A 24,604-nucleotide genomic window follows, 5' to 3' on the forward strand; every position below is an offset into this window, starting at 1 on the left:
CTAAACATAGTAGTTTAAAACAACAAACATTTGTGACCTCATAGTTTCTATGGGATAGGAATTCAAGAGGGTTTATCTGAGTGGAAACAGAAGAGCAAGGAACATGTTCTGCCACTGAGCTTCCAGAGTCTAGAGCAAGGATTTGTTGATTTCAGCCCAATGTTATTCATTTTAGACTTCTGGCCTGCAGAACCAAAAGAATGTATTTCTGAACTTTTAAACTACCAAGTGTGTAGTAATTTGTTACAGCGACCACAGAAAACTAATACAGCAAGTAAGTATATGTAAAAGATGAAGAAGCAATGAACAGAAGAACGCTCTGTTCTCAGGAGCTATAGGAGGCTGAGAAGAAGGCCAACTTTGGTTCAGTATTGCTCCATAAGAAAATAAATGAGAAGGAAGGACAGCTGAGCCTTTTTCCTATAAAAAATAATGTAATGGGGTGCCTGGGTGGCTCAACTGCTTAAGTGTCCAACTCCTGGTCTCAGCTCAGGTCTTGAGCTCAGGGTTGTAAGTTCAAGGCCTGCGTTAGACTCCAAATAAAAAAATAAAAGAGAATGTAAGGATAAAGTCACCAAAAATTTATGGATGGTGTTGGAAGCTGTGTCTTATGACACTATATAAAATACTTTTAGGGTCTTCTGTATACCTTCTTCTTATTCTAAGAATATTTGAGCACAATTTAAGGTGTGATACACACAACGTGTTACAAAGAACCCTGAGAGGCCAGCTCAAGAACGCCCTCTACGAAAGAGTAAAAGAGCTAAATCTCTAAGATCTGGTTTTCTGCTTTTCCTCCACAGAGCTACTCAGGCCAAACTTAATTTTGAAGACCAATAAAATAAAATCTTCCTAAAATGCTTGGGAAGGTACTATAAATTCTGGGGTTCTGTGTACCAAATTCCTGCTTATAAATCTTCGCTCCATCCTCTACTCATATCCAGCTGTGTCTTGGAGCCTGTAGAAGCCAGGTGGTTTTCTTCTCTTTCTTTTTCTTTCTTTCTTTTTTTCTTTAATGATCAAACATTAATCAGCAGTGATTTAAAACCAAGAGAACTATACAGAGTGTCAGAGTTGACTAAGTTCACCAAGCCATGGAAGCCTGAGGCATCCATTTGCCTATAGTCTATTTAGACAATGTCTTCCAAGTATACCAGGTATTCTGAAAAGCTGGTCAGAGTTGGTCAGACTGTCAAATTCCTCCTCTTTGCTTTTCAATTCCATGCTGATCTCTATCAATTCTTTTTTTTTAATTTATTTTATTTTTCACCCGAGGTGGAGTTCAAACTCACAATCCCAAGATCAAGAGTAGCATGCTCCACTGACTGAGCCAGCCAGGCGCCCATTAACTCATTCTTGAGACTGGTTCCAACATAACTGTACAGCTTTCTTAGCATCACTCAGCCACGTTATCAGACTTTACAAATCTTTTCAACTACCTACTAAAAGATCCTTTTTAACGATTTTTTTTTTTAAGATTTTTCGTTTATTTTTTAACAGCGAGAGAGGGAACACAAGCAGGGAGAATGGGAGAGGGAGAAGCAGGCTTCCCGCCAAGCAGGGAGCCCGCTGTGGGACTCGATCCCAGGACCCTGGGATCATGACCTGAGCCGAAGGCAGACGTTTAACGACTGAGCCACCCAGGCGCCCTTAACGATTTTTTTTTTTTTAATTTATTTATTTGACAGCGCGCACAAGTAGGGAGCAGCAGGCAGAGGCAGAGGGAGAAGCAGGCTCCCCACCCAGCAGGGAGCCCCATGCGGGACTCGATTCTGTGATTGCAGGATCATGACCTGAGCCGAAGGCAGAGCTTTAACGACTGAGCCACCAGGCGCCCTAAGTGAGCAGTTTTTATAGGCAGCATTAATCAATCATTACATTTTGTTTCCTAGTCAAATACGCCAACACACAATTCAAGGATTATCTCTTGCCACTTCCCAACATATGCTAGTTTCTAGCGTTACATAAGGGCTCAAGCGATTGAAGCATTGGCTCTCCCAGTGGGCTTGGCCAGAGCTCCCTTTCCAAAACCTACAGACAAAAGCTTTGCCCTTCTCTGTGCAACTACCCGCCCCTGGCTGCAATAAGCTAGAAGTTGAAACCTAGCTCTTCCCAGACAGGCAGTTGTCATTTTGCAGTGCTTCAGCGGTTACTTAATAGGGATTTTGTAAACTGAATAATGTATGTAAATGATTTAGCGTAATTCCTGGCACAGAAAGAGAACTCAATGAACGTTAATCATAATTAATGTAAGGCACCGTCATGGACAATTCGATTAGCAAGGCGTGGGAGACAGTTCAGATGTCATTACTATTTTCCAAAGGTGAAACGATTAAAATGTAATTTTGCTGGTTGAGGAAATGGGCCAACACGGAAAGCAAAATGTGACTTTAAGTTTTACCTGTGGGTATTGTCTGTAGGTCACTAAACTACATAGAGTTCACATTCTGTGCAGCAGGACGATGGCTCTAGGACACTTGACCGCGGGAGCAAGAAGAACCCAGAAAACAACCATTCGCCTGCCTAAACTACAGTCAACTTTTCTCTCGCTCCCAGAACTGGCTCCTCCTCCAGAGGAAGGAGGCCGCCGTGATAGACGTCATCACCGAGCGCCGGGGTTAGAGAGGGGAATTGGGGGAGGAGATTGCCCTACTGCCTTATAAGGCTTCTTCCCATGATCCTCTCTTTCTCTTCACCATCTTTCCTTCTTCTTGGCTACCGGCGCTATGAAGTGAGCAAGAGCCCTAGTCCCCAATCCGCTTCCATCTTCGGGCACAGCACCTCTCCCGCGGCCTGGGCTTGGCTTCTCCTTGCCGCAGACACCCTCTCTAATGGGCTTTCGCTTTTTGTTACAGGGTCGAGCTGTGCAGTTTCAGTGGGTACAAGATTTACCCCGGACATGGCAGGCGCTACGCCAGGACCGACGGGAAGGTGAAAGGCCGCGTCGCCCAAGCTCAGCTTGTGCTCTTAAGAGGAGAGACCGGTCTAATTCGGTCTAAGCGTGTTCATTTACCGCATCGTTCTTGGTCCCTGCAAGGCTTGTTTCGGGGACCGTGTGTGCAATGGTTGTTAGGATCAGAAGCCTCTAAGTGAACCGCTCTTGAGGTTTGATCTAGTGTGAGTCAGGTCGGAAATGAGAAGTTTGGGTAACTCAGATGTCCCGAGAAATGGACCACCGAAGTATCTGGCCGTTTTATGGGCACTAGATCCTCTTAATCCCGGTAGGGACCGGAGCTAGATGCCTCCTGGAATGTGATACCCCGCCCTTTCCTGCGCTGTGAGCTGAGGTTTCCCTGCTTTCTCTGTAAGACAGGACAAACCTCAGAGGCCTTGGTGGTGCCACCCAGTTCCCTGCCAGTTGTGTGACACGAGCCTGTTGGTCTCTGGACCCAGTGAGGGGAGAGAACTAGAGTACTAAGAGATCCAGCTCAGCCTCCTGCGTTGAGTAGGTGACTACTTTGAACTCGCTTCTACAGGTTTTCCAGTTTCTTAACGCAAAATGCGAATCCGCATTCCTTTCCAAGAGGAATCCTCGGCAGATAAACTGGACTGTCCTCTACAGAAGAAAGCACAAAAAGGGACAGTCGGTAAGTAAAATGCAGTTTGATCCTGTGGGGCTCTTAAGTTTAAACTGATTATCAGTTGCTGCTCTGTAAAATTGTAAATGAGACAGTCTGTGTAAGCGCTCTTAAGCTGTAAAGCATCAAACAGTGAAGTGAAAATGACTGATAAGTCTCCTTATACATCTTAGGCTCCGCTCACAGGAATGTCGGGTTGAACTTTGAAAGCATCCCGTTGCCAGAGTTCGATAAATTATACTATGCACACTTGAGTTATAAGGCACTGTGGAAGTAATTAAGGGGTTCCGGTGGGTAGAAATTAATAGCATGGTAACTTGGTTTTGAGTATGTTTATAGGATTAGTCCTAAGGGATATCAGTGGAATCTTACAGCATACTAGTTCTCAAGACTGAATGTTTTTTGAAGCGCTCTTTAGCTTGATGGAGATTTTTTTTTTTTTAAAGATTTTATTTATTTGAGAGAGAGCACATGAGAGCGGGGAGGGTCAGAGGGAGAAGCAGACTCCCTGCCGAGCAGGGAGCCCAATGCGGGACTCGACCCGGGACTCCAGGATCATGACCTGAGCTGAAGGCAGTCGCTTGACCAGCTGAGCCACCCAGGCGCCCTTGATGGAGATTTTTGAGGAAAGGTTTTAGTGCCATGGCAGTAGGATTCGTATTCAGGAGGCTTGGAATATTTTAGTGAACACCTGGGTGAAGGACATCACTAGGTGTTGTGAGAGTTCAGAGGAAGGGAACATTTATTTCTGACTTAAAAGTAGATTTGACACACCCATTAGGATAGTCCTTATCCAAAAACAGGGTGGGGGGATTACCAGTGTTAACGAGGATGTGGAGAAATTAGAACCTTTGTGCATTGCTGAATGTGAGATGCTACAAGCACTGTGGAAATGGTTTCACAGTTTCTCAAAAAGTTAAATGCAACTATATCCAGCAACTCCACTTCTAGGAATATACCCGAGAAAACTGTAAACAGGAACTTAACACAGATAATTTCTATGCTAATGTTCATAGCACTGTTACTCACAATAGCCAAAAGATGGAAATGGCCCATAAGTGGGTGAATAGATAACAAAATGTTATATACATACGATGGAATATTACTCAGCTTTAAAAAGCTGGTAACTAGCCAATATGGATGAACCTTGAAGACATTATGCTAAGTGAAATAAGCCAGACACAGAAGTACAAATATTACATGATTCCATCTTTATGGGGTACCTATAGTGGCAAATTCATAAAGACAAAGTAGAGGTTATCGGAGGCTGGGCAGGGGAAGGGAGGAATGGTGGGGGTTTTTATTTAATGGATGTGGAGTTCGGAATGATGAAAAAGTTAAAGATGGATAGTGGTGGTAGTTGCACACAACATTGTGAATGTACTTAATGCCACTGAGTTATACACTTAATAAATGCTTTAAGATGGCTAATGTTACGTATCTTTTATTAGCAAAAGTTTGAATTGTACTGTCTTGATCCTGGACATTCCCTACTACTTAGTAGCTTTCCTGTCATAAATCATTTTCCAATTGACTATTTCTTCCATTGACAGTACTTTAGGTAAAAATAAAATAGGTGAGTTGAGATTTGATAATTTTTTTTCCAGAAGTAAATTGTTTACTATAAAGTCTTAACTGAAATCACTTCTGAAGTGGGGCGCCTAGGTGGCTCAGTGGGTTAAGCGTCTACCTCCTGGTTCCTGCTCAGGTCATGGTCTCATGGTTGTGGAATTGAGCCCTACTGGGCTCCGAGCACAGACCCTGCTTCGGATTCTCCCTCCCTCCCCCTCTGCCACACACGTGTCCCCTCCCCTTTCTCTCAAATTTTTTTTAAATCACTTTTGAAGTACCATCTTCAAAGAGTTTGACTTTTGTCTTTTTAAAGTAGTAAAAAATGGCCAGGATTTGTGAGAGAATTTAACCAATCTATAATTGGAAAATTACTGCCTATTGCAGTATTTTACATATATTCTTTATATCTTTTCAAATGATTGCATGAATTATTTTTGTTGAATATTGCTATGATCTGAATGTATACCCCTAAAATTGAGATGGTGAAATCTAACCCCCAAAGTGATGATATTAAGAGGTGTGACCTTTGGGAGGCTCTGCCCTCAGGAATGGGAATAGTGTCCTTATTAAAAAAAATGCTGTTTATCAGGTGCTCGGTCTGGTATTTGTTGTAGCAGCCTAAGTGCACCAAGACAAATAAATAAAATCTTAAGATTGTGTTTCCCATGTTCATGAAGCAGGGTTTATAAGTACACTCCCATCTTTTTGTTTTGTAGGAAGAAATTCAAAAGAAAAGAACCCGCCGTGCAGTTAAATTCCAGAGGGCCATCACTGGTGCATCTCTTGCTGATATAATGGCCAAGAGGAATCAGAAACCTGAAGTTAGGAAGGCACAACGAGAACAGGCCATCAGGTGAGGAAGCCTTCATTATGAGCATTTCAGCTGTTGGGATGGATTATGTTGTTTGCATATATAGGCATAGGAATCTAATTTGATGTTATTTTGTGTTTTGATACTTGCGTCTATAAAGAAATTGCCAGTCATAAATACTGAAGTTTAATAATGCAGAAGTTTATAATATACTATATACTTAATGATTTGTTGAAATTCTGTATGCAGTTAAAGCTACAATTTCTAATCTATGTTAAGCTGACTTGGTGGTTAATGACATTTATTGACAAACCCTTTGGATTTATACAAATAATTGCAATGGGGAAGGAATAGATAATTCTTTCCCAAAACACTAGCTCCTTGTTACGAAACTGCGCTCTTAAGGAGTAAAACACTTTGCCTTAAGTTATTTTTAACTCCACAGGGCTGCCAAGGAAGCAAAAAAGGCTAAGCAAGCATCTAAAAAGACAGCCATGGCTGCTGCTAAGGTAATTGTAAGATTGTCTTGGATTTCATATTTAAAATAACAGGAGGGGCCCTGGCTGGCTTACTCGTTAGAGCATGTGACTCTGGATCTTGGGATTGTGAGCTCAAGCTCAAGTTGGGTGTAGAGATTACTTAAAAATAGATTAATAAAAGGAAAATTTATTTTTAATCCAAATGGTTAATTTGGTTAATGAAAGTTTCAAGTTTTTAAGAAATTTAGTGCAAGGCTCCAATAAAAATGATGTTCATAACTGGTTTCTGGGTGTGTGATTTCAGAGGTCCCTCTGCCAGACAAAAATTGGGAAAGGAGAAAATAAAGGTGGCTTTTGTTTTTAAAGTTTATTTTGAAAAGTTTTCAATAATAGTACAGAGTTTGCCCAGCTTTTCTCAGTGTTACCAGTTTAGATAACCATAGTAAAATTTCAAAGCCATTGATCTCAGGTGACTAATAATGTCCTTTTTCTGTTCTAAGGATACAATTCAGGATCCCACACTGCATTTAGTTGTGTCTCCTCACTTAACCCCTCCATTCTATGACAATATCTTTGTCTTTCATTTACATATATAGAAGTGGACTTTAAACTTCTCAGGGAGGGTAACTTCTAAGAAAAATATTAGGAATGTAGTTAAATAATGGAAAACCTAGAATACACAGAGAATCTGGACATGAGAAAGGTGATTTATTTATTTTTTTAAAAGATTTTTATTTATTTATTTGAGAGAGAGAGAATGAGAGAGAGCACATGAGAGGGGGGAGGGTCAGCGGGAGAAGCAGACTCCCTGCCGAGCAGGGAGCCCGATGCGGGACTCGATCCAGGGACTCCAGGATCATGACCTGAGCCGAAGGCAATCGCTTAACCAACTGAGCCACCCACGCGCCCGAAAGAGGTGATTTAAAAAGTTGCATGGAATAATGCCACATAACATGTTATCTTTTTATAGGCTCCCACGAAGGCAGCACCTAAGCAAAAGATTGTGAAGCCTGTGAAGGTTTCTGCACCCCGAGTTGGCGGAAAACGCTAAGTTGGTGGACCAGATTTTTAAATAAATATCTGACTATAACTAGATTGTGGTGGTGGTTTTTATTCTCAAAACACAGCATTGGGCCTACATGTAATAGCTGAACTAAATCTTTTTAATGAATTATTTTCTTGGTGAGTTACCCTTTTCCGTGGTAGACACATTTTGTATTGTGCTTGCCTTTTGTTCACTGGTACTTCACCTCTTACCATTAGTTGATAGCTGAGTTAAAAGTGCTTAAAACTTCAACTGTACTATTAATCTCCTCTTGCTTACAGAAAATAAGCTTAAATGAAGAGTACAACTTCATTAGCACCTGAGTAGAATATTTGCTTACAAATTTCCAAGATAGTTTGTTGAGCTGAAAATTAGAACCATAGTTAAAATTGTAAAAAAACAGTAGCCTGATGTTTAAGAAATACTTGTGTGTAAAATGTGATAAGGAAGAGTAATAATTTATGCCAAGAATAGGCTTGCACTGGGGTGCCTGCATGGCTCAGTCAGTTAAGCAGTTAAGTGTCTGCCTTTGGCTCAGGTCAAGGGATTGAGCCCTGCACTGGGCTCCCTGCTCAGCAGGGAGCCTGCTTCTGCCCCTACCCCCCCATGTCCCCGCTTGCTGTGCTTGTGCTCTCTCTCAAATAAATACATAGACAATTTTTTAAAGATTCTATTTATTCGAGAGAGAGAGCACATGAGAGGGGGAAGGGTCAGAGGGAGAAGCAGACTTCCTTTTTTTTTTTTTTTTAAAGATTTATTTATTTATTTGAGAGAGCGAGAATGAGAGAGAGTACATGAGAGGGGGAGGGTCAGAGGGAGAAGCAGGCTTCTCGCTGAGCGGGGAGCCCGATGTGGGACTCGATCCCAGGACTCCAGGATCATGACCTGAGCCGAAGGCAGTCGCTTTAACCAACTGAGCCACCCAGGCGCCCCATGAAGCAGACTTCCTGCTGAGCAGGGAGCCCAATGCAGGACTCGATCCTGGGACTCCAGGATCATGACCTGAGCCGAAGGCAGTCGCTTAACTAACTGAGCCACCCAGGTGCCCAGTACCTAGAAAATTAAAAAAAAAAAAAAAAAGACTAGGCTTGCACTTCGTTGAAAGTAGATCATCTTGTGTACCACGCTGCCAAGTTGGAAGACAACAGTGAACAAGCCACATCCTCGTTTGAGAAACGTTTTTACACATAGAATACTTAGGTGAAGGTAAAAATCACATATCCCACCCCCTCCACACACACACCTACATTCTATCCAAGGTGATGGAACTAATTATTGTTCTGTCTAGGTGATGTTAAATTCAGGCATTGTATTAGGTGTTGGGAATAAATAGAATAGTCCTTTTGGGGGACTTGAAAACTAAAAATATTTGTAAAATCAATTTTAAAAATATGCAAGATATATTGGCTCTTGCTTAGAAACTAAGATCTTTTGTGGTAGTGTTTTATGAAATTATAGGGAAAAAAACCATTAGCTATGAACGAGGAAAGCTTAACCAATCAAAATACCCAACTTGAATTAGCTATAGATTTCTTGGGGGTATAGCTCAGTGGTAGAGCATTTGACTGCAGAGCTATAGATTTCTAAATTTTGGACACAAAATCTTACTTAAGTAAGTGCTTTTCTGATTTACACATCTTAATAAAAATGAAACTGCCAATTCTGATTACCTTTGATTACTGGGTAGCCTGCTGTCCAGCAGGAGCTAGTAAAACCCTAAATACCTGGTTCTGGGAGGATGGCAACTCTTAGCTTTTAGACCAATAAGCCACCTGTAAAACCTTTTTCTTTGTATTGGCCCAAAGGCACAGAGGTGAATCCAAGTATGGTGGGCTTCTCAGCGCTTTCACAGGGATTTTTTGGCAGAAACTGAATTGGGTGTAGGATTTATTTTTAAGTTTTTCTTCACTTCCACGACTTGTTAAATTTTTATTTAAATCTATTTTTTGAGTCGATTTCACAGCTGAAGAGCGATGGTGCTGACCCAGCACACAGTTCTTGAGTTGATTTGGATAGCTGCTTTGGGTGCCCCACCCCAAGGAGGGAAGGGGCGCGGCGCATTTCCACCTTCTAATTCCTCCTCCCTTCCCCTCTGTCTCAGTCTATGGATTGAGTGACCCTAAGTAAATCCCAGGTCTATTGGTTCTGTCTTTCCTCTGCGTCTGGGAGCTCACGTACCTACAGCCAGAGTCATTCAAGAATGCTGCCTCAAGTATCTAGACCATCTGTTAATTTCTGCAACCCCCCACCCACAAGTACCACAGAGACCGGGTGCCATCCTATTTTTTGAGCCCAGTGCATTCATTCACCTGTTGTCTGCCCCTAACCTGTCTCCACAAGGTCAAAGAGCCTCACCCAGAGACTGCAGACTCCAAGATGGGGAGGAGGGGTTGGCCCGGAGTTCTCAGGCGCCAGCAAAGCACTGTCAGTGCCTGACCCGTTGTCAAGTAGGATGTCATAGGCCTGTGGTCTTGTCTGCGGTGCAGATTAAATCCACGTTAGGGTGACAGAGGTCACCATTCTGGGCTACCCGCTAAAAATGTGAAATAGAACCCACAGTGCACACTGGAAAATGCAGTTCAAGTCGCCTCAGCCTTTTGTGCATTCAGTAAATATTGGGTGTAAAATGGAGAATTCCCCCCCATTTATGTAAAAATATGTGCAAATTAGGCTATAAGAGTGCTAAATACTCCTCCCCACTCATTGCCAACCAACATCGTTACCTTCATATATAGAAAACTGCCCCTATGTACGACGATCATTCCAGAAAAATCCCGACTATTCCATGCGTGATTTGGAGCCAATAGTTTTAAGTTTAGAAATTACAGTAAGTCCTAACATTGAAGGACTTGGATTTTATTTATTTTTTTATTTTTATTTTTTTAAAGATTTTATTTATTTGACAGAGACAGCGAGAGCAGGAACACAAGCAGGGGGAGTGGGAGAGGGAGAAGCAGGCTTCCCGCCGAGCAGGGAGCCCGATGTGGGACTCGATCCCAGGACCCTGGGATCATGACCTGAGATGAAGGCAGACGCTTAACGGCTGAGCCACCCAGGCGCCCGAAAGACTTGGATTTTAAACGTTTAACTGGAAATTACATTTACATGTGAATGGGGCTGTTTTGGTCTTGTGTCCATAGGCTTACATTTTACTAAGAGTCTCAAAATCTGATGCTTTTATGTTGTCGGGGGAATCTCAGAAGGTAGGCGGAGGTAAAAACAGACTCCTCTACATTTTGGCGTACCTCGGGAAAGATAACAGCCCACCAAGTCCTACACGTGCTCAGAGCTTGAGAAAGGGGAAAAATAAAAAGGGAAACTGCCAGGACTTAAGATGTCTGCTCGAAGCGACTTCAGTCTCCCAAGAAGGGCCTACCCGCTTCCAATATGTCCGCCCGTAGTCCTGACGTCACTCGGTCGGCTTCATCAAGCCAGAAAGCCGGTGCGTTCCAATCAGGACTCAGTCCCCTCACCCACTGCCCTTGATCACGTCACTTCCGGTGGTGCAGCAGCCATTTTGTCAGTCGCCAGTGGATCCCGCGCGCTGGAGAAGTGCAGTTCCCCCTGGTTACCAATTCGTCCGTTCTCCCTTCGCGCTGCGGGCGCCGTCGAAGAGCACTCACCTCTGATACACCGGTTCCTCCCTACAGTCCCGCCGCCGTTGTTGCATCCGCCCGGAGCCAGTGCGTTGTCTTCCTCCCCCACCACTGACAGGCGCCCTCAGGGAGCCGCCGTCAGCGATGTCAAGCGAGGAAAGCTACCGGGCCATTCTTCGATACCTGACAAACGAGCGTGAGCCGTATGCGCCGGGCACCGAGGGCAATGTCAAGCGTAAAATCCGCAAGGCGGCCGCCTGCTATGTGGTGCGCGGTGGGACTTTGTACTACCAGCGGCGGCAGCGGCACCGCAAGACCTTCGCGGAGCTGGAGGTGGTGCTGCAGCCGGAGCGGCGCCGGGGGCTCATCGAGGCGGCGCACCTGGGCCCGGGTGGCACTCACCACACCCGGCATCAGACCTGGCACGACTTGTCCAAGACTTACTGGTGGCGAGGTAGGACCTCGCCCGTGGCGAGGGGGCGGGCAGCGACTTGTTGCCCAGGCAAGGCCCGCTGGCGGCGGGCCTGTTTGTGCACGAGCGAGTTTGGGGGTCCCAGACGCCCCTCGCCGGCCCAACCTGCGCTCGGCGGCGGAGCGGCTGCCAGGCGGAGCCGAGAGGGTGGGGGACGCGAAAGGAGCCGCACTTCCCACAGGAAGGAGGCCGGGGAAGCTGGGGGCGGGCCCTGGCCCGGGGTGGGGCGAAGGGGGCTTCCCCGGGGGCCGGGCCAGCCGCCGGGAGGGGCTTGGACGTGCGGGCTACGGCGGCCCCGCCTCCATCGGCTGCGCTGGAGGCGGTGGCTCCTGCCCTCCGGGGACGCTCCTGGGCGGCGCGGGGCGGCGGTTGTGCGGAGCTACGTGTTGTGCCTCCTAAAATCCTGTTGTGCTGATGGTCTGGGGGAGGGACGGTCCGCCCCAAGCCTGGGTTGCTTCCTCAGGCCGTTTCCGCTAGGGTTTTGGCCTGCGGTTTTGAGGTTCTCTAGATCTGCTTGCACGTATTCCTCAAACTGCTACGGCGGCGTAAATAAGCAATAAGGCAAGAGGTGATTTGAAGTGACTGTCTGGAAACAGCCATCTTCAACTTCGATTATGGGGCAAGAATTCAGTGTGAAGAATAGCAGATAACCCTTCATTCTGAATGTTTTCATGTTCTTTCCTCTGATACTGTGAAAAGCTCTTTGGAAACTGTGAGGCACTATGTCTACCCGGAAAAGATACGGTTACTGTGGTTGTAATAGTCAGGAAATAACTGCCCTAAAGTTTTTTGACTCCTTGGGAACCAGATTAGGGAAGGAGAGCAAGGGTCTTTGGCACCTTTACCGCTCTCACTGTCCACAAAGTTGATTTACATTGAACCTGTTCGGTTAGAATTAGCGAAAGCTTTGCAGGCCCTGATAAAAGAGGTTTTGTCTGGAAGGATTCTGCCACTCACTCTCCTTATGGCTCTGGAGAAGTTGGGAGTCTCGGTTACTTACCTGTGAGTAAAGAAATTAGACCACTGAATACATTCTGAAGTTCTTTTCAGTTTATGAACTTTGTCATCAAGCCTGTTAATTGACAAACTAATGGGTAGTCCTTCCTTTTGTTCCTTAGAGTTCTTTCGTCTTTTCAGAAACGGTCCAGCTGTATTGTCTTCTTTTTTTTTTTTTTTTTTAAAGATTTTATTTATTTATTTGAGAGAGAGAGAATGAGAGAGAGCGAGTACATGAGAGGGGGGAGGGTCAGAGGGAGAAGCAGACTCCCTGCTGAAAGCAGGGAGCCCGATGCGGGACTCGATCCCGGGACTCCAGGATCATGACCTGAGCCGAAGGCAGTCGCTTAACCAACTGAGCCACCCAGGCGCCCTTTATAAATTTTTATTTTTTTATTTTTATTTTTTTTATTTTTTTTGCGAGAGAGAGAATGAGAGAGAGCACGAGAGGGAGGAGGGTCAGAGGGAGAAGCAGACTCCCTGCTGAGCAGGGAGCCCGATGTGGGACTCGATCCCGGGACTCCAGGATCATGACCTGAGCTGCAGGCAGTCGCTTAACCAACTGAGCCACCCAGGCGCCCCAGCTGTATTGTCTTCTTAAATGCTTTCCCGTCATTTATTTTCTATTTTAAACCGATATCTGAATGAAATTCCTCTAAAGGGACAAAAGTGTGAGGAGTAAACACGGAGTAATTGCTGCATTTTGTTAGGACTGGTTTGGTCAGACCAAACTTGAGCAAATGTTTCAGGTTTGATACTTTACGACATGCTGGGGTGCCTGACTAGTTCAGTCCGAGGAGCATGCGATTCTTGATCTCTGGGTGGTAAGTTCGAGCCCCACGTTGGGTGTAGAAATTACTTAAGAATTAAAAAAAAAAAAACTTTATGACATGTTAAAAATTACAATTACAACTAAAAGTAACTGATCAGAGTTTTACATGCAGGCTTAGTTCTGAGCTCTTAATTTGTTTTTCACTCATTTAATCTTGATAAAACCTTGTAAGGTGGAAACATTTATCTCTTTTACAGATGAGAAAACTAAAAGCACCAGGAGGTTAAATATGTCAGAGGTCACACAGCGGACCTTTGTAATTTCACACTCTTAACCACTGTTATATGGTGCTGTAAGGGTTTAGTGTTAAGAATTTTCCTTCCCAGGGCCCCTGGGTGGCTCAGTGGGTTAAGCGTCTCTTTTGCTCAGGTCTTGATCTCAGGGTCCTGGGATCGAGTCCCGCTGCCAGAGTCCCTGCTCAGTCTCTTCCTCTGCAGCTCCCCTTGCTTGTTCTCTCTCGCGTGCTCTCTCTTTCTGAAATAAATAAATAAAATCTTAAAAAAAATTCCTTCCCTAAATTTATTGTCTGTGAATGATCGTGAATGCAGTTTGGAGGAGGGGTTTTGTTTGCTTTTTGTGTGCAGTGTCTTAGACAAAAAAACTGAGACCATGTTTATGTTTAATTGAAAAATGAAAAAGATACACTTGTTATTTGTATACATTTGTAAAATTTAAAAGTCCTTAAGCAACTAGAATAGCTATTCTTGAAGTACCATACTTACAGTACTAAACCCCTGGCAAGGGAGGCCCTGAGATACTTTCAGAGGATTCATAAAGTCAAAATTATTTTCATGAAAATTCCAAGGCATTATTTGCCTTTTTTACTCATTGTCTCCCAAGTATAGAGTGGAGTTTTCCAGAGACTACGTGACATATGATATATGGCAACAAATTGAATGCAGAGGCATATATGATGATCTGTCTTCTGTTGAGCCACACATTAAAAAGATTTTCAAAAATGTAAAGTAGTACCCCTTTTCTTACTAATTTTGTTTTGTTTTGGAAAATAGTTATTTTTTTTTCATAAAATGCTATTTTGTTAACATTTAATGAGTTTTTGTTATTTGATGATCTCATTACTTTTATTATTTTAGTATTTCCTCCTTTAAAATAAGAATTTGGGGCACCTAGCTGGCTCAGTCCATAGAGCATGTGACTCTTGATCTCAGGGTCGTGAGTTCAAACCACATGTTGAGCGTAAAGTTTAAAAAAAAGAAAAATAATAAGAATTCATAATCATCAGAGAAGTTTGCCCCCCATTATTAGCTATTCATTCAAAAAAGTTTTTTTAAAGTAGCTATTCCTCTTGATATTTAATACATTATCATTTGGATTTTTTTTTGTTTCTACTCAAGATATACATACTCCAAAGCCATTGTAGACTGTTTATCTGAAAGCTAATAAGATTTGATCAATGTAGGTGCCAAAAAAAAAAGAACTATTCCAGAGTCATTCCACTAGAAGTTGTATCAAGGACAGTTTACTGAGATTCATTATTCATTCTGCCTTTTCAGAATGCTGCCATCATAAGTTATATTGTAGTGCTCAGGCAAATTTGTAGCAATTTCCCTCCTTTGAGTACAGTTGAAAAACTTTGGCTCAGTGTCTAACATTTACATATAGCATATTTCAGAATGTAAAATGTTAATAAATTTTCTCGCCCCCCCCCACACCCTCTTATTTTATCCTGTATTGAATTATGTGCTGGAGTTTCAAAATAAATGACTCTCTTCCCTGCCTCAGTCAGATGCTGATGCATAGGGATCTACAGTGAAATGCTTCCAAAATATGAAGATGAAATTAGGAGGGGAAACAGATTAAAACTACAAAAAAAAAAAAAAAGTAATAGGTTAAATCAGCTGCCTGCAGAAGTTCCTACCCTAAGGATTGATTTATTTTTGTTTAGACCATAGGATAAATTTTGCCACTGTTAACTTGGTCTAGAAGAGGAGGATGTAATCTCTAGAAAACCCACCAAGAACTGGGTCTTTGTAAATATAGCTACAACTAACCATTGTAACCTCTTTGAGGAAAATGAAACAGATCAAGGAAGAACTAAAATGCATGGAGCTAAAAATGGAAGCCCCGGGACTGGGGGTGGTCATTGTATCCAAAACTGACAGGGAAGGAGGTTCTTGAACAGCTGTCAGGAGCAAATTGTTCAATTTGGCAAATCTCTAAAGCATTGGTTCTCAACCCAGGGACATATTTTGCCTCCCAAGGGATGTCTGACTGTGTCTGGAGACAATTTTGGTTGTCGTAACTGGTGGTGGTGGTGCTCGTTGAAGTGTTGCTATTGACATTTAGTTGGGTAGAGGTCAGGAATGCTCCTAAACATTCTACAATAAGAATGGACAGGACAGGGTGCCTGGGTGGCTCAGTCGGTTAAGCGACTGCCTTCGGCTCAGGTCATGATCCTGGAGTCCCGGGATCGAGTCCCCACATCGGGCTCCCTGCTCTGCAGGGAGCCTGCTTCTCCCTCTCCCCCTCCCCCTGCTTGTGTTCCCTCTCTCGCTGTGTCTCTTTCTGTCAAATAAATAAATAAAATCTTTAAAAAAAAAAAAAGAATGGACAGGACGACCCTTTGCACCCCACTCCAACAAGAATCATCTTGGCCCAAAATGTCAACACTGCTGAGGTTGAGAAACCCTGCTCTAGATTAAGAAACTGTTCTCAAGTTGTTTTATTAGAGGACTACCCGCCAAGGTCTTTCAGCTTTCTTTGTTTTCATTCTATGCTCAGTGAAGAATCTTTTAATGGTAACGTGGTGTTTTATGTGGGTTTTTTGTTTTTGTTATTTTGTTTTTAAGTACCAGAGAGATTGATCAGTGAGTATTACTGTATTTAACAAATACTTATGTAGTAACTGTTCAAAGAGCTTTATAAATATTAGCAATCACAATAGCACCATATTATCCCATTTTACAGCTGGCATAGACATATAGGCATAGAGAGGTTTGGCAACTTGGCCATGGTCACAAAGCTAGTTAGTGGATTCAGATTTTGCTGCATAAGTAGTTTCAACCCTTTGCAGTAATGTAGTAAATTAACTATATTTATACATTGATGCCTTTTTAGTGGTAAACCTGAGTCAGTCTTTCCGCTTAATCAATTCTGGATGAACTAAAGAGGTCAGGTTTCTGAATCTGTAAAGCTAGATTTAAGATGATCCCATCAAAGCATTAACACTCAGATGAAAGGACTTGAAACATCGAGTCCCCTTTTGAGACAGTTGATTGACTATCATACATTAATAATTTTTTCCTGCAGTTTTTGTTATTTTCGGACTTTTCAAAATGCTTCCTATGTAGTTTCTCCAATATCATTTGAACTCAACCTTAGTTTATAGTGTAATCAGACTTCTGCTGTATGTAGAATATACTGAACTGTGTAGAATCATAAAATGTTTGGAAATAACAGGCAGAATGAATTAGGAAAAAATGCCGCCTTCTTTGTTTATTGTGAACATGGAAATTTCCACATTCTCTAAGTATGTTTTTTACTTAGAAATATATATTCTCAAGGTGCTTGCATGGTTCATTTGGTTGAGTGTCCAACTCTTGATTTCGGCTCAAGTCACCATCTCAGGGTCTTGGGATTGAGCCCTGCATCAGGCTCCTTGCTCAATGCTGAGTCTGCTTGTCCTTCTTCCTCCCCCTCAGTCCTGTGGCCTGCACATGGGTGCATACGGTCTCTCTTTCTCTCTCTCTTTCTCTCAAATAAAATCTTAAAAAATATATATGTATTCTCGGGGCGCCTGGGTGGCTCAGTTGTTAAGGTCTGCCTTCAGCTCAGGTCATGATCTCAGGGTCCTGGGATCGAGCCCTGCATTGGGCTCCCTGCTAGGCGGGAAGCCTGCTTCTCCCTTTCCCACTCCCCCTGCTTGTGTTCCCTCTCTCATTGTCAAATAAAAAAATAAAATAATATATATTTATATATTCTTTTGTGTATCTTCTATTCATAATTTACTCTTTTTATTGAAGTATAGTAGACATACAATACCATATTAGTTTCAGGTGTACAACATAGGGATTCAACAATTACATATGTTAGGAAACGCTCACCATGGTAAATTTAGGTGCCATATATCACCATAGAAAGTTATTACCATATTATTGACTATATCCCCTATGCTGTACTTTTCATCCCCATGACTTATTTATAATTGGAAGTTTGTACTCATTTACATTTTTTTATTGTAAAATATATGTAATATAAAATTTACCATTTTAAGTATTCAGTTCAGTGACATTGAGTACATTCACATTGTTGTGCGACCATCACCACTGTTCATCTTCAGAAATTTTTCATCACCCCAATCCATTTACTCTTTTTTTTTTTTAAACAAAGAGAATGAACATGTTTTTCCTCTTATTTTAAGTAAGTTCTATGCCCAATGTGGGGCTTAAACCCACAACCCTGAGATAAGAGTCACATGCTCTGCCGACTAAGCCAGCCAGGCGCCTCTCCGTTTACTCTTAATTGTATGTAAAAGATATATATATCCCTCCAGGCTTTTCATCATTTTTTTTTAATCTGCTCACTACATACCTCATATTGGTATAGACTTTATATTGACATTAGCATTTTCAGACATTAGACTATATATCGTCCTCTAAATACGCCCCTACATGGGCGGCTCAGTCGTTAAGCGTCTGCCTTTGGCTCAGGTCATGATCCCAGGGTCCTGGGATCGAGCCCCGCATGAGGCTCCCTGCTCCGCGGGAAGCGTGCTTCTCCCTCTCCCACTCCCCCTGCTTGTGTTCTCTCTCCCGCTGTGTCTCTCTCTGTCAAATTAAAAAAAAAAAAAAAAAATCTTTAAATATGCCCATGCAAATTGATTTTTTATGGAAGTTTTATTTAACCCTAACCCATTATTTCCTAAGTTACATTTTGGGTGGGGGAAAGGGGGTCTATGAACGAATAAATTTGGCAAATTCTTGTTGAACAGGTTTCTTCACTATAGAACTCTCAGAGGTTTGAATATGATAATATCTATTATGTGCGTGTAAAATGAGAGTATAATTTTCTGAATTTATTAGTCCAGTGTATACTTTTTTAGTAAGTATGGGACATAATACAATTTTTTTTTAAGATTTTATTTATTTATTTGACAGAGAGATTGAGCTGTCACAAGCAGGGAGAGCGAGAGGGAGAAGCAGACTCCCTGCTGAGCGGGGAGCCTGTTGTGGGGCTCTATCCCAGGACCCTGAGATCATGACCTGAGCCAAAGGCAGCCACTTAACTGAGCCACCCAGGCACCCCGGGACATAATACAATTTGAGAAATATTGCTTGAATATTATCTGAAGGTTGAAAGTGCAAGGAACCATGGTATAATTTGACATCTTGAAATTCTTTTCAGGAATTCACTATATATCTCTATATCATTTTAGTTTATTAATGAGCCTTTCATTTACATTTTACTTGGGGATTGTGGGGGGAGAATTTTCTGTCATACTGATGGACAAATGTGTTGCTGTGTAAGTTAGTATAATATACTGAAAAGCACTTGGCTTTTGGAGGCCTAGTTATGCAATTTAGTAGATGCAACTTTGGACAAGTTTCTTACCTAAATCTTAGGGCTTCATTTTCTCGTTTGTAGGATGGAAATTAATTGGTCTTACCTTACAAGGATGATGGTGGGTGGGTGGATGTGTGTGTTGGGGGGGTTGTGTGTAGTGTTTCTCCCTGCTCCTTACCCCTACCCCAACATGCTGAGCTAGAAGTTGAAATTCAGAATAGGGTTTTAGGAGTGGCTTGTGTATAATCTAACTTTTGTAGATTGTGTATGCTGTTTTTTCATACAACCCTAAAATCTCATAGCTTTCAAAAATGAGATTGATTTCACACTCATTACAAGTTTTAGTTGTAGTTCAGGTTGCAGTTGACTCCACCTGTCTTTTTTCATCTGCAATTCAGGCTCTGAAGGATGGCATCCATCTGGAACATGCCGTTATTTGAGAGAAGGGACAAAGATCAGAGCACTAATGGGAAACCGTGCCTCTTAAAGCTTCTGAGACATGGCACACATTACATTTATTCATATTCCATTGACCAAAGCAAATTGCATGGTCAAGCCTGATGTTAATAGGGTGGAGAGGTAACCACATTATATTACTGCTCATGAAGGTCATGTTGGCATTTTCATATAGTTCCTATAGCATGAATGAGTTGCAAATCACATGGAAATGGGCACTGTTACATAATCATCTTATATGGTGGGGAAGTGAATAACTAGGAATAAACAAAAATAAGCATGGGCGCAAACCATCAACCTTACATCTATGAAAAAAATGTACGTTACATTCTAAAGAAATCACTTTTACATACTTTATGGGACGTGTGTGTCTGGACATGGGCACTCATACATCAGTATACATAGATTAACTAACAATAAATAATTGTCAATTTTCAAATGAGAGCATTAAATTTGACTTTTTATTTTTATTATAGGTATATTAAAGCAAGTGAAAGATTACATTAAACAGTGTAGCAAATGCCAGGAGAAACTAGATCGCTCCCGTCCAATATCAGATACTTCAGAAATGCTGGAAGAATTGGGATTAGACCTTGAATCTGGAGAAGAAAGTAATGAATCAGAAGATGATCTGAGCAATTTTACTTCACCTCCAACTACAGCCTCCAAGCCTGCAAAAAAGAAGCCAGTATCCAAACATGAACTTGTATTCGTAAGTGGAACTTTCTATTCACCTTTAACATCTATAACTAATGTATTAGTATTTGTAGTCTTGGTGAATTTTTTTCTTAAAGTACTGAGATTGCTTGACTGTTGGCACTGAGATTGGAAATTTAAGTCTGTGTGTCAGGTAATGCACTCTGTTGTTACGTACACTAAAAGTATGCTAATACTGCTTTTTCATTAATCATAAATATTCCTGTTGTTTCTTCTCTTCAGAATGTTACTTGGTTTGTTGTTAATCATTCTTGCTGTCTTTTTAAATGCTATATTGGTAAAGGTAGACAGAATACATTTCTGGAAGCAGTCTCTAGGTCGTGAAGCAAGGTAAAAATCAAACTGGCTAGGCCTTTGTTTTTTACCTCCATTACTTTCATACATCATCATATTTCTGACTGGCAAGAAGTGAGATGCAGGTTTTCATTGGGTCAAGTAGAATGAACATAGCAGAAAATAGTGAGAATGACCTAATTTTTATTTAAATATATAGATATGATATCTGACTATTTCTTCATATTAATTAATGGTGTCTTTAAAAATGAATGTGTCATGTTTTAAATTCTGTTAAAGGTACAAATACAAATGATATATAATACAACTCTTGGTCTTAAACTTATTTTGATAGGTTGACACCAAAGGAGTGGTGAAACGTTCTTCTCCAAAACATTGTCAGGCTGTCTTAAAGCAGCTCAACGAACAGAGACTCTCCAACCAGTTCTGTGATGTTACTTTGTTAATTGAGGGAGAAGAGTACAAAGCTCATAAATCTGTTTTGTCAGCTAATAGTGAATATTTTCGAGATCTTTTTATTGAGAAAGGAGCTGTTTCCAGTCATGAGGCAGTGGTGGATCTTTCTGGTAAGAAGTTTCTAATATTCTTCCTTTTTGTTTATAAGTACTTACTGGAAGAAGGGCGTGTGTGTGTGTGTGTCTTAGAAACTCAGGATTTATGCTGTAGTGGGAGAAGCCCACTTATAGTAGTAGACTAAGCTGAATTGAAAAAAAAGTCCTTCCTTTTAGCAAAGTTTCCAAGGTACGGTTATGGAAAAGGCTGTCATTTTCTATCACTACCTCTTAGGTGAGACAAATGTAGCAGTAGAAAAATTTCTGAGATTTACATGGCTAAAAACAGTTTGAGAGAAATCTATAACTGCATCAGTGTTATATTACACTAAGTGAATATGTTATTTAAAACATAATAACATAATAACATATTATGACTGTTAAAAAAAATTGACTGCAGGGCGCCTGGGTGGCTCAGTCGGTTAAGCGACTGCCTTCGGCTCAGGTCATGATCCCAGGGTCCTGGGATCGAGTCCCACATCAGGCTCCCTGCTCTGTAGGGAGCCTGCTTCTCCCTCTCCCACTCCCCCTGCTTGTGTTCCCTCTCTCACTGTGTCTCTCTCTGTCAAATAAATGAATAAAATCTTTAAAAAAAAAAAAAAATTGACTGCATCTTATGTTGTGGAACATGTAATAATAGAGCACTTTTGTAGGTCTGTTGTTTTTCATTTTTAAAGATTATTAGAATTCATTAGTTTGAGTAATCAAACAATATAGAATAATCAAAATTCTAGGTGTGGCTTTTTTTCTTTGATTTTATTATTGTAAACTAATAATTTGACTTTCTTTTGGCTCACTAGAACTTATATATTGGCTTAGGAGTCAACAAATGAAAATTTAGGAAGAATTAAAATAGGTAACCTTATTTATACATTTTTTCATAATACTAACTTCCTGTAACTCTTGATTACTGAATTACTGACATCACTGTGTGAAATATCATTTCCCTTTTCTCAAACAAAAAAGTGACTTCATCCAGGTATATAAATACTTACTTAGTTAACCGCTGATGCTTTTCTACCTTATACTTTTTTTTAATATTTAAAGTAGACTTCACACCCAATATGGAGCTCAAACTCATGACCCCAAGATAAAGGGTTGCATGCTTTACTGACTGAGCCACCCAGGCACCCCAACTTATACTTTTTAAAATCACTTCTTCTGGGAAGACAAACATATATATTTTTTTCTTTGCAGTAGCTATGTTTAATTATTTAAAAATATTTATTAAGCATCCGCTGTGTGTGAGGAACTAGCCTGGGCTTTGGGGATACAATGGTGAGCAAAAATTTTCATGGAGCATAGAATTGCATTATATTTTAGATTAACAATATTTACTTTTTTCTGAGTTTGATGACTCAGGAGAAAATATGTCTTATACTGGGCCATCTGAATAATAAAACTCATCACAGATGTAGTCTTTTGATTTAAGTTAACTTTGGAATTTTTTTCCTATCTTTCATGCATCTGAAGCATAAAGAGAGGTATATAAGTGTTCTTTTTCAGTTTTCTCAGCAGCTTGGCAAATGAAGTGTCTGCCCCAAATTAACCGCAATACAGCATCCTAATATTCCAATAAAATACCTCTTTTATTTTTCATCCTATATGCTTATTTTTATATTTTGTGCAGCAAGTATAATGTAAGTCGATAGGCAAAGTAGATAGTTTTTATTTGGTTTAAATATTAGGTAAATAATATAAAATATATGTGTAGTATAAAAAGATAAAATGTACATCTTTTTTAATTATCTAGTTAATATAGTTGAATTAATCAGTGTTTTCCTTTATTTGTTTATGCTTGTAAAAAGTTTTTCTGTACTAAATCATAAAGACATGTTCATGGATTACCTTTTTAAATTTTCATAATTTTTCTTTCATATTTATAAGTTTTAATCTGTTGGGAATTTTTGTTGGTGTGAAATAGGTGTTTGATTTCATTTTTTTCTCATTTTGATCATCACTTGTCCCAGAACCCTTTAGTGAAGACTCCATCCTCTTCTTGTCAGTTGACCATACAAATTCTCTTAACAAAACAAAGTTCCACATTTTTGGTACCAATTCTAGGCTTTGTTCTAGTCTATTGGTTGTCTCTCTGTATATTATTTTCACTTGGTCTTAATTACCTTACCGTTATAATAATGAGGAAAGTCTCCCACATTTATTATTCAGGTGGGTCTTAGTTTCATAACGCTTTGCTCCATAAAAACTAAAAGTAGCTTGTCAACTTACACACACAAAATAATGTATTTTGAAAGAGATTACATTGAATTAATAGTTTTAGAGATTTATCCATAACAATCTCAAACACCTTTTGTAGAATTACTCTAAGATACTTTATATGTTTTGAAACTATTGTATTTTTTCCTTAAAATTATATAATTTTTAATTTATTTTAGGTGTATATTTTATATACAGTAATATTGCTAAATTTCCTTAGTCATTCAGTCATTTATAGATTCTTTGAAATTTTCCATATAAAATAAATAGATTATCTGCTAATAGTGTTGGTTTTGTTTCTACCTTTCTAGTCCTTGTATTTTGAAATTTTTTTTCTTGCTTTAAAGCTCTGTCCAGGACCTCAAAAAAAAAAAACCGCAGTTGAATAAAAGTGGTGATGGGGATTCATTTATCTCATTCCCATTTCTAAAGAAAGTGCTTTTTTACCATGAAGTATATCATTTGGTAAATGTTTTAAATAGATAACCCTTTACCCTTTTAACATTAAGGATATTCCCTCTAAAATGAATGCTGGTTTGTAACTCTCTGAGGAGGTTCCCAGGTGTAATCTGTACAGGGGGCCAGTACTTATGAGGATTGTCTTGGGTGGCTGCAAGATGAGTAGATCTCAGTGCCAGAATCTTAAAAGTTTATATAAAGGCCTTAATTATGTTTAGTCATGTACTCAGGAGGCCTTAAGTGGGTTCAGTCATGTACCTAGGTTTTTATCTCAAGGATGTATTTTTGGGGCAGCTTCTGGACCGAGAAGGCAAATGAAACACACATTCCAGGAACAGGGGAGGGGTGGGGGGCCTCTACTTTTCTGGGTCCAGCTCAAGGGTCAACTGGAAGGCAAGTCTTCTTGATGACCTCCTCCAGCAGTGTTGACTTATCACATATTTTTTTCTGTATTTATTGAAACCTTGTATTTTTACCATTCTGTTAATGTGGGAAATTACATGATTTTCTGGTAAGCCAGGTTTTCGTTCTTGAAATACATCCAGTTCAGTCATATTATTATCAGCTTTTGTATAACTTGCTGTTTGGTTTGCAAATATTGTCTAGAACATTTGCATGTATATTCATGAGTAATTTTTCTTTTTTCTTTTTCAGTTTCATGTTTTGATACCAGAGTTGGTCTAGTCTTATAAAATGTATGGTCCCTCCAATTTTTAGATACCTGAAAATAGTTACTGTGTGATTATAATTATTGTTTTCTTGAATGTTTGGTAGAATGGTAGCTAAAGTTGCCTGAGCTTGTAGTGGAGTTGGGGGAAGATTTTTTAACTACTAATCTAGCACATTTAATGGTTAGAGAGTTATTCAAGTTTTCTTTCTTTATTTTGAGAGAGTGCGCGAGAGCACACACACATGCAAGCGGGGGGAGGGACAGATAGGGAGATAGAGAACCTCAAGCAGACTCCCTGCTGAGCTTGGAGCCCAACGCAGGGCTTGATCTCATGAC

The 24,604-nt window shown here is 40.7% G+C and overlaps 3 protein-coding genes across 5 annotated transcripts in view; 2 read left to right on the forward strand and 1 right to left on the reverse strand.

Annotated features, from left to right (window-relative positions):
• The window catches only part of CEP97 (centrosomal protein 97), a 45,100-nt gene extending 42,521 nt beyond the window's left edge, over positions 1 to 2,579 (reverse strand). For both annotated transcript variants that reach the window (XM_081797557.1, XM_081797549.1), the window contains exon 1: positions 2,402 to 2,579. The gene's annotated coding sequence lies outside the window, so the exon portion shown is untranslated. The remainder of the gene's footprint in view (positions 1 to 2,401) is intronic.
• Positions 2,580 to 2,610: 31 nt separating this feature from the next.
• Positions 2,611 to 7,533, forward strand: RPL24 (ribosomal protein L24). Its single transcript, XM_006729564.3, has 6 exons — positions 2,611 to 2,731; positions 2,856 to 2,931; positions 3,477 to 3,587; positions 5,867 to 6,003; positions 6,407 to 6,470; positions 7,411 to 7,533. The coding sequence occupies exons 1-6, from the start codon at positions 2,727 to 2,729 to the stop codon at positions 7,489 to 7,491; spliced, it is 474 nt and encodes a 157-aa protein (XP_006729627.1). The 5' UTR covers positions 2,611 to 2,726; the 3' UTR covers positions 7,492 to 7,533.
• A 3,077-nt stretch (positions 7,534 to 10,610) lies between these two features.
• The window catches only part of ZBTB11 (zinc finger and BTB domain containing 11), a 33,549-nt gene continuing 19,555 nt past the window's right edge, over positions 10,611 to 24,604 (forward strand). Inside the window, exons 1-3 of one of the 2 annotated variants that reach the window (XM_006729566.3) lie at positions 10,611 to 11,535; positions 19,837 to 20,072; positions 20,706 to 20,937. In XM_006729566.3, coding sequence (XP_006729629.1) covers positions 11,226 to 11,535; positions 19,837 to 20,072; positions 20,706 to 20,937 — 778 coding nt within the window. In that variant the 5' untranslated portion in view covers positions 10,611 to 11,225. Of the gene's footprint in view, positions 11,536 to 11,960; positions 12,556 to 19,836; positions 20,073 to 20,705; positions 20,938 to 24,604 lie in introns of those variants that run through there. The other variant, XM_031024043.2, reaches the window with a different exon arrangement.

This window comes from Leptonychotes weddellii, chromosome 1, assembly GCF_054177405.1.
Source record: "Leptonychotes weddellii isolate Sample4059 chromosome 1, ASM5417740v2, whole genome shotgun sequence".
NCBI classification, from domain to species: Eukaryota; Metazoa; Chordata; class Mammalia; order Carnivora; family Phocidae; genus Leptonychotes; species Leptonychotes weddellii.

What these genes read in the sequence shown, in the direction of transcription:
- RPL24 (XM_006729564.3), top strand. An exon ending in AGCACAAAAAGGGACAGTCG is followed by an intron (nt 3,588 to 5,866) that starts GTAAGTAAAATG and finishes TTTGTTTTGTAG; the next exon opens with GAAGAAATTCAAAAGAAAAG. An exon ending in CAGCCATGGCTGCTGCTAAG is followed by an intron (nt 6,471 to 7,410) that starts GTAATTGTAAGA and finishes ATCTTTTTATAG; the next exon opens with GCTCCCACGAAGGCAGCACC.